Here is a 9,748-nt window from a genome sequence, read left to right as displayed (position 1 = left end):
AATATCTTTTTTTTAAGTTTTTTCCTGACTAGACTGTATAGAAATGACTCGGTTCATTTATAACCATAATTGAAAAGAGGTCAAGAATTCAAAAAATATTCATTTATAACCATAAGTGAAAAGAGTTTAAGAATTCAAAAAACATGACATTAGGATGGGTTTAGTGAGTACATAATTATTACGTGATTAAGATTTATTTTTCCTTCTCCTTTTTCCTTTCCTATAAACAACATATATATCATGTATGTTTTTCTAAAATTTTTTAAGAAAATGAGGCTTTTGCGATTTAGAACTTTAACTAAAAAGTTCTTTAGTATTAACAAATTACAGTGAATAGTATTTTTAAAATTCTGGATTTGTAAAGCATGAAAAATTTAATTATATGGTTTTTCATAAAGTTCCAAATTCAGGTTTAGCCTAAAGTTGTTTTGCCAAACCTTTGACAATTTCTATTAAAAGAGTTTTTTTAAACTCTTAAAACGCTTTTAACATCCTTCCAAAAGCCTAATCAGAGAGCCCCTAATCTTACCTCTTTTAACAGGATCTTGTAAGTTGTAATACAACCATCACTATGCATTCATAATGGCATTCTACCAAGTACCAAATATATATATATATATATATATATATAAATATATTTCAATTTGATGATGATTCATGCAGCCCCTGTCAATCTGTATCTCTCCGTTTCTTCTGGGAAATTCTCAGAGAATCACAAATCTTGCTCATAGTTAAGGATGTAGATCATTGGATGGGTCAAAATGAGGAGATAAAATCATAATAAAATTACTTCAAAAATGGAACATTGGCTAAATAGACAAAATCGAATCCTCAAATCATAGTTCAAAATAGTTATGGCAATAGTTAAATTTACCTTACAAAAAAAGGCCCAACTAATAAAAATAGTTAAATTTACCTTACAAAAAAAGGCCGAACTAATAAAAATATGTTCTCAAGCATATAACTAAAGGCCCAACGAGTAGCATACCAAAATGCATTATTCTTTTTGGCATTAAAGTAACATATGACATATCTAATGATTTTTTTTTTTTCTTTCAGAAAGTTCATTTTCATTATTTCGGCATAATTTTTTTACCCTTCAGCTACGGAAACACCTAATTCACATCCATTTTCACAATAGGTTTGGATTCAACTTGTGATTGAATAATTTTAAATACAACTAATTACATATTCAATTCACAACTTGTTAACTTATACGATTGTGAGTGGTGAGTTTTTTTTGTCATGTTTGACTCACTACTTTACGTTGCCCACTCACAATCATACAAGTTAGCAAGTTATGAAATTAAGTGTAGAAATGGTTATGTCAGTAAGTAGACCACGAGTAAAATTACAACACTTTCCGACTAACATGAGTACTATTTGAAAAAATGTATTTGAGTATATCAATCATAATAATCTGATTAATTAAGCATGTGGCGATTTATTTTTTTTGGTAAACCATGGATTTTATCATCAAAATATAATGTAAATCAGTTAATTATGTTTTTGGCAAAAGAATAACAGAAATGGTTATGGCAGAAAGACACAATTCAGCCAAAAATACAGGGCATTTAATAAAAGTCCATGAAGTCTAGTCTACCACGAAGCCAACTAAAGTAACTAAACCCTCCAGCAAAAGTACACACAGAAATTATAGAAAATCAAAAGTAGCAAGCTCAACCAATAAGAACAACACACTTTGCACCTTTATGATACTAACACGTGTCTGTCCTACAAAACCCCAGCCACACAAACACTCCCCCTCTCTCTCACACGAGATGGTGTTGTGTGTTTCCGTCGCATGCTTCTTCACCCTCACATGAGGTGGACCCACACATACACCGTTGCAATTTCAAAAACCCAAAAAGCCAAAACCCAGAAATCTAAAAACAGGTTTTTCCATTTCTTCTTTCATTTTCCTTTGAAGGTTTCTCAAAAGCCCTCACATTTTCTTGAAAAACCAAACCAAAACTACTCGTTTTTCTCTTTTTTGGGTGTCCTAAAAAAACACACACACCCCAAAAAAAAAAAAAAAAAAAAAACGAAAGCGATTCATTGTTTGAAATCGCAGAAAAGATTCTCGGTTTTTTTTTGCATTTGTGGTGTATGGCAGGGAATGCTTTTCACAACCAAAACGGTGTCGTTTTCGTGAACCACCTTCCTCTTCCTCTTCCATTTCCTCAGCCATTTGCTCTGATAAACCATAGAGGTGGTGGTGAGGTACTTGTTCCGTACAACCCACCTTTACTAACTCCTCTTGGATTTTCTGTATTGAAGGCTCAAATGGACGAGTGCAGATCAATCTCTCTGCTTCAGGTAGTTTTTTCTTCTTTCTTTTTATCTGGGTTTGTCTCAAGTTTCTCTCTTTTTTGTTTTTTAGATTCGAATTTTCAATATTTTGTTAAAAAATTTTTGGTGGGTTATGTTATCTTTGGTTTAATATATATATATTTTTCCATTGGTTTTAGTTCATGGTTAAAGAAGAACTCGTGCCGTCTCCGGAAGAAGAAGAGAGGAGGAGGAATGTCATTGTGAAGCTCAAACAGGTTTTCTTGAATTTCAAAATTATGTTCTTTAATCTTTGATGTTTGATTTTGGATTGAATAAAATAGTTTAGAAGAATGCCTGTACCCGCATTAGATTGTTCAAATACATAGCGTATTCCGCATTAGATTGAATAATACTGGTATGTTTGAATATTGTAAAGAACCTAGTGATATAAGGATTTGAGTTAATGGTAAAAAAATCTTGAAGTTTTCCCACTTTTACTCTGAGATCTTTCCTGAAGAGAAATAGGAGGACTCGCATTTTTGTTATGGCGGCTGAACAATTACTCTTCTGTTGACTTATGGCCTATTTGCAAATTCTTCTGTGAGGACATTGTCTTGAGATAAGGTTTGCAGTAAATCTTGCTAGTTATGTACTTTTTTGATGGAAGTAATCTTGTTCTCTATTGTGGTGGTTGGTTGTATTGTGTAGGGTTTTTCATGTACTCAACCACAATAAATTAAAATTGAAAATTTCTTGTTTAGTGATGATTCACCTTGATAATTTTCTAGTTTAGTTTGTGTTGAATCTTTTGATGTCTCATATAATTATGTAGATAGTGTTGGCATGGATTAAGAAGGTTGCGTGGCAACATCGACTTCCGAAAAAGCAAATTGCTGCCTCCAGTGGCACAATATTGACATATGGATCATATGGCCTTGGAGTAAGTTCTTTCTCTTGTCTGTTGATTTTTACATTTCTCCTGAACATGTTGTATACTGGTGCTCTGTGGTGCTTACGCTATTAATATATGTAATGTGATAATTATGGAAATCCTATGATCTGAAGCTGTCTAGGTCAGAACTTCAAGAAACTTTTGGCTTTTCTTCTTCAAATATAGTCACGAATAATATAATACTACAAGAAACTTCAAGACACTGTGGTGTTTGGATATAAACAGTGCAATGGGAATTATAATTTAATATGGGTAACATTCAAGACACTTCTAGGGCATGTTTAGAGTGTTGCCGGGATGAGCTTGTTTTGTAATCTTTAATTTTCAGAGGCAGGGTATTTAGTAGTACCTTAAGAAGGATGGGTTAAAAATATAGAAAGAGTATAAACCCCACTTCAGTCCATAATTGTAAATGTGGGAACTTTGTAGTAATATTTTGCATGTTGATAGAGCACCTTATATTTATTTATTTATTTTAAGTGTAGCCACCACAGCTGAAAATTTTTGTTGTCATTTCTCATTTTTTCTTCTTATAAACTGATATCAATATATGTCTTTAAATATATTCAGGTTCATGGTTCAGACTCTGATATTGATGCTTTATGCGTTGGTCCTTTCTTTGCCACCATGGCAGTAAGTATCTGTTGCCTGCTCATTATCCCTTGGTTTTGAGTGACAGCATTTTCTCAATTTTTAATGAATGTGATTATGCAGGATGACTTTTTTATTGTTCTGCGCAACATGCTTAAAGGCAGACTTGAAGTGTCAGAGATCCACTGTGTAAAGGATGCAAAAGTGCCTCTAATGCGATTTAAATTTGATGGGATCTCAATTGATCTCCCATTTGCGCAGCTTAAAGTGTTATCTGTCCCTGAAGTAAGTGTTGAGACTATGCAATAAATATTATGTTTGTGATTTAACTAACTTGATGCTCACTACTGCTATTTTTTTTCTGGCATGTTTCTAGTAACTCAGTGTGAGCTTTGCCTTAAGCATTGTTTTTTAGTTGTCATTATCAATGAATCTTTTGTGCTTCCCCATTGATCATGTGGAAATTTTGACTGCCTAAGCCTATGAATTGCAGAATGTGGATGTACTGAACCCATTCTTCCTGAGAGATATTGATGAAACTAGTTTGAAAAGCTTGTCTGGTGTACGTGCTAACAAACGCATTCTTCAGCTTGTTCCAAACGTGGAGGTACATGTTGATTTGATTTAATTTTTTTATGTTTCAGAATACTACTTAATTCTCCTATTATCTAGCTAACCAAATGCAAGTCTCGCTTTGACATTTCTATCTCTTGAGCAATTTTTAAACATTCCAAGGAAAATGTTCCTTCAATTTATCATTAAGGAGCGAATATGACATAGAAGAGATGGTATCTGAAGCTTGATTTTGTGCCAATGTGTCTTCCTATCAATGTTGCACTCAGATGATCAATGTATAACTATTAACTAAGAAATACCAGGTCTTGAGGTTGACGTTTTTACAGTGGATTGTTTCTAGGCTTATGGGAAATGTTTAGCATTGATGTGTTGTCTAACATGGTTGCTATGGGCAAACAAGAATGCATGTGTATGCATGCATGTGGATGGGTCTATTCTTTTGGATTGGAGTATGCTGTCTTGGAAAGCACTGTGGTGTTGTGGGATTCACCAAGACTATTTGATATGCTATAAGTATTAGACTATGTGTGAGCCTCCTTTTGTATTGCATGCATGGGTTTCTTGTCTGTGGTTGAGGGGGAGTGGGGTTGACAAGTACACGACTATACTGTGGGGGTAATTGTAAATGTGAAAAAAAAAATCTTTGCAGGAGTTTTTGGGAGTATAGTTTCTCCTTATGCTACTTAATTTGTTCTAAATCTCATGTATATTGTAACTGATGTGTTTCAGAATTTCCAATCGATGCTGCGATGTGTTAAGTTATGGGCAAAAAGGCGAGGAGTGTATGGTAATGTAAGTATGTTTTGCCTGCTGGTGATGTCATATGCATGCTTTGCTTTATTTGTGTGACACGAGCTTTTTTGGGCATATTGTTTTTCAAAAAGTGATGAATACAAGTATTTTCCTGCTGATTACAGTTACTTGGCTTTTTGGGAGGAGTTCATCTGGCAATCCTTGTGGCTTTTGTTTGTCAAGGAAATCCAAATGCTAGCTTAAATGCTCTTATTATGAACTTCTTTGAGACATTTGCACATTGGCCTTGGCCTACTCCAGTAATCTTGCAAGATGGACTGCCAGCACCTGGAGATGCCCTGGAGACACGGTCCTTAATGCCCATTCGGCTTCCATGTAGTCCATATGAATATTGCCATTCCAATATCACTAGAAGCACGTACTACAAGATCAGGACAGAGTTTCTCCGAGGCTATACTATGACTAGGGTATGTTTTGTGTTTTAGGTGGGACATAATTGTTGGTATGCCTATTTGATCTCTCGCCAAACTACTTATATTGAAGGAATTTCTGAATTTGGGTTTGCAATTAATTATGTCATCTCTATAGTTTTGTTTTGGAAAATCTTACTTGATGATGATCTTCTGATGACAAGATAATGTGGGACTATTTTTTGTTCTCTCCCCTGTTGTTGCAGGATCTTTTGAAGCCAGACTTTGATTGGGGTAGCATATTTGAGCCTTATCCATACTCAAAGATACATAGCCGATTTCTTAAAATTTACCTCTCGGCTTCTGAGCAGGATGAGCTAGGGGATTGGGTAGGTTGGGTGAAATCACGTTTTCGCTCTCTTATTGTCAAGGTAAGTGGCTCATATTGGAAGTTCATTGTATACACTATACATATTTATATAGTTGATATGATAACTTTTCTGACTTGTACATGCATAGGAGTTGGGTGTTGTTATTCAGGGCATGATCAATCTTTGTCCTGGAGACATTATTGGTACAGCTGGTCCTAGATTAAAGGGACATGGCCAATCAAAAAAGATAAAAAGGGATATAACCTCAGTGCCAATTTGTATATTTTCTTAAATTTAGATGGAGTCCGTGCTTCTCATGGTTATATGGATTCATAAAAGTACAGAAGTCAGGTTCATTGAATCCATTTTTATGTAGTTGATGCGATTACTTTGGCAAAAACACCAAGCATAAATGCACATGAGTTGGCTGTCTTGTGATTCAGGTCATGAGTGATCATGTTATGGTAGGTTTATAGTACAGGAGTGTTATTTGCATAGCTGGCCCTACTCCCCACAATTATATTGATTCAAAGAAGTCAGGCTAGAATTGGACATATAAATGATCTAGCATAAAAAATTATTGGAAGATGGGTGTTAAATGCTGCAGTCACATGGGAAATCTTTGTTCTTTCATAAATTTCTCATGCTACTTCATTCTCTACTTTTTTCCTAACTGAAGCATATCCGTGATAGATATTTTGATAAATATTTCTCCTATCCTGTTAGTAGATCTAACAAATTAGTAGGACATACAACGATGAATATCATTACTAGGGTATATTATACATTTGGTAGATAAGTTTGATTTTGGTCTTTCAAATTTAAAACTTTGGATTTAGTCCCTAAAATTTCAAAAATGGAATAATTCATCCTTGAAATTTGTGGCAAGTTTGGTTTTGGTCCATTTAAGTATTGGGTTAGTTTGATTTTTCTCTTCTAAATATGGTGTTGGTTCAATTTTGTTCTCTTAAATATGGGGTTAGATCAATTTTGATCCTGAGATATGTGGTTTGTTTGATTTGGTCCCTCAAAAATGTGGGGTGCCTCAGCATTTCTTTAGTCATGTAAACAAAAAGAATAGATGGAGGGTCCAAAAGTGTTTCCTTTTTGAAATTTCAGGATAAAATTCTAACTTTTAAAATTTGGTATACCAAAATCATATATACACCAAATTTCAGGGATCAAAAGATAATTTACCCATGTCATTTATCAAAAATTTCTTAGTATCTTTTCTTCTTGTTCTGTTTGACACAGCTGGAGGAGATACAAGGTGCTTGTGACCCTAATCCTACCGAGTATGTAGATATGGATGTAACAGAGCCCAATGTTGTGTTCTACTGGGGCTTAAATCCTTGCAAGCGTAATTTCACAGATGCAGTGTCGGTCAAGGAGGATTTCATGACGAATATCAATAATGGCTATCAAGGTTGTCCTGGAAGGATGGAATTATCCATTGTCCTAACTTCTGAGCTGCCGAAGAATGTTCTTGCTGATGGTGCTGGAAGTGGGAAGCATACAAGAGCATGTTGGAAGATTCTTGATTACTACAATCAACAAAGGATTCCAATTTACTCACAGCATTTGCCACATTACTTTGTTGGGTATGTGGCAACCAATGGAGAGCCCGAGTACCCAAGTGCTGGCGGTTAGACTTATCATGAACATTTAAAAAAAAAAAAAAAAATCTTGTTATCTTGGTCTTGCTTTTTGCACTCTTGGGTTTAGGTTTTCATGTTTGCACAGTTTTTACGAGGATCAGAAGAAACTATACAAAGATGAGGATATATGAAAGTTTTGGACTGTATAGTAAAAACAAGTTGTAGAAGCTAAAAGTTGCATTGTACTTGTAAAGTCTTTTGTAAACTCAAATATGCAATCTTTTAGCATCTTGCCCTTCGAAATTGTTGTGAATTTCACAGAAGAAAAATGTTATTAGAATGGTTTTTGGTCGCAATTACTATTTCAAATGGATGTCATTGCCTTTGCTCACATGATTTGTTTTGGGCAGTATGAACATTCATACAAATGGCAAAGTGGTGATTTTAAAGATTTTTTAGTACCGAGTTCATCAGGAGAAGGTATTTTGTGCAAGCGTCAAGGTCGAAGCAGCATTTAGTATTTTCTTATATATATATATATATATATCAATATTTGTTAGCTAACGCTGAGTTTACAGTTACACAATATAAAATTTCCAAAAAGTATTGGATCTAATATTTTCACAAAATTTGAGTTTTAACTTTTTTGAAAGCAAAAAAAAATCCTCAACAATATTTTATGAAAAAAGCCTATATCACTCGTACAAAATTGAGCAAGAAATACTCAGGGAGAGGGGGTTTGCCTCCAACCAATCAAAGACCAAATTGCAAACTTTTGGCAGGATTTGCTAAAATACAAAGCATAACACAAATATGAATAAAAGATGTAAGGAGTCAGAAAGGTGACACTGACACTGACACTGACACAGAGCAAACTTGGAAAATCAATTGCTCCTGTATGCTATTTGGCACTTATAGAGGAGAACTCAATCGATAAAAACATGAAACATGAAACAGAAGATCGGAAATTATGAGCGAGATTTGAAAAAATAAATAAATAAAAAAGACAGAAAAGAACATTGGTATCTTTTTAAAAAGCACCCCAATAATCACGAGAGAGGTGAGTCGATCCATGTAGTCGTCAGACATGGGTGACCGTACAAGTGCTAATGTCATCGTATGGATGCTAACCTCAACACCTGCCTCTTTCACCTTTTAATGATGAGCTCTAGTTCTAGTGTTTTTAAGATACTTTTAGAGTTGGATCTATTGCTTTGATATCAAGTTGAATTTAAAAGTTTGAAATATCATGGTTATATGAGATGAATGAGAGAGTAGGGAGATTAAAAAATAGATTTATGACATTATTTATGGTCATATTAACCGGTGTTTTTAAGAAAATTGTTAATAAACTAAATTAAGAAAATTTTAACATTACTTTTATAAAAAATATAAAATATTGTTAAAAAAATTAATTACTTTATCAATTTTCAATATAATGTTTTTAAAATTTGTTCCTAAACCAATGCGGTTAACATTTTCTATTTCTATTATTTTTTTTATGGGAAACATTTTCCATTATTTATTATTCTCTTCACTGTAGCTAATATAATTATATTCTTCTGTATGACACAATTACGATAATATCCTTAAAGTACAAGAATAACAAACCATTAGGCCCAATACATATAATAACTACTATAATATATCAATATATTATCTCTCTCAGAACAAAATGTATTTAGATGACATATATAACATTATAAAAAATGTTCAAATTCTAATTTGAAGGGGAGCAGCTTCAACCCTTTCATATCATGGAAATGGCCTACAATCTTCTTCATGATTTCTCGAGGTGGGAAACTGTACCACGGGTTGGCGTGGATGAGAGGCTTGGGAAGAGAATTGTTGACGAATTGGCTCGACGTGCGTTGTCAGAGTAAAGCATTACCGTTTTATGGTCGATGTCATGTGTGCTGTCAATTATAATTGCTTCCAGTTGGATGCCTTATAGGTGTAAGTATATTTTTTTCTGCTGTATACGCGTAAGAAAAACACTTTCACACCGGCTGACATTCACTATTTTACTCCTAAATTCACAATTGTTATGAAAATATTCACATTTTAACGCATAAAAATGAATGTAAAATAGTAAATATGTGATAATCAAAACCCAAAATTGTAAGAAGGCATCTTATAAATATATATATATATAAAATATATATATATATATATATGACGTTAGGGACGGAGTCAGGGGTTGAGGGGGGACACGTGCCCCTG

The 9,748-nt window shown here is 33.9% G+C and overlaps 1 protein-coding gene across 1 annotated transcript; it reads left to right on the top strand.

Annotated features, from left to right (window-relative positions):
* The first annotated feature begins 1,785 nt into the window (after positions 1–1,785).
* On the top strand, positions 1,786–7,894 carry LOC115950693 (nuclear poly(A) polymerase 3). Its single transcript, XM_031067920.1, has 10 exons — positions 1,786–2,319; positions 2,472–2,549; positions 3,107–3,214; positions 3,797–3,859; positions 3,941–4,102; positions 4,311–4,424; positions 5,123–5,185; positions 5,311–5,613; positions 5,823–5,987; positions 7,182–7,894. The coding sequence occupies exons 1-10, from the start codon at positions 2,110–2,112 to the stop codon at positions 7,575–7,577; spliced, it is 1,662 nt and encodes a 553-aa protein (XP_030923780.1). The 5' UTR covers positions 1,786–2,109; the 3' UTR covers positions 7,578–7,894.
* The last annotated feature ends 1,854 nt before the right edge of the window (positions 7,895–9,748 follow it).

This window comes from Quercus lobata, chromosome 6 (genome assembly GCF_001633185.2).
Source record: "Quercus lobata isolate SW786 chromosome 6, ValleyOak3.0 Primary Assembly, whole genome shotgun sequence".
In the NCBI taxonomy this organism is placed as follows: Eukaryota; Viridiplantae; Streptophyta; class Magnoliopsida; order Fagales; family Fagaceae; genus Quercus; species Quercus lobata.
Note: the sequence above shows the minus strand (reverse complement) of the source record. Positions and strands in the feature narration are given on the sequence as shown.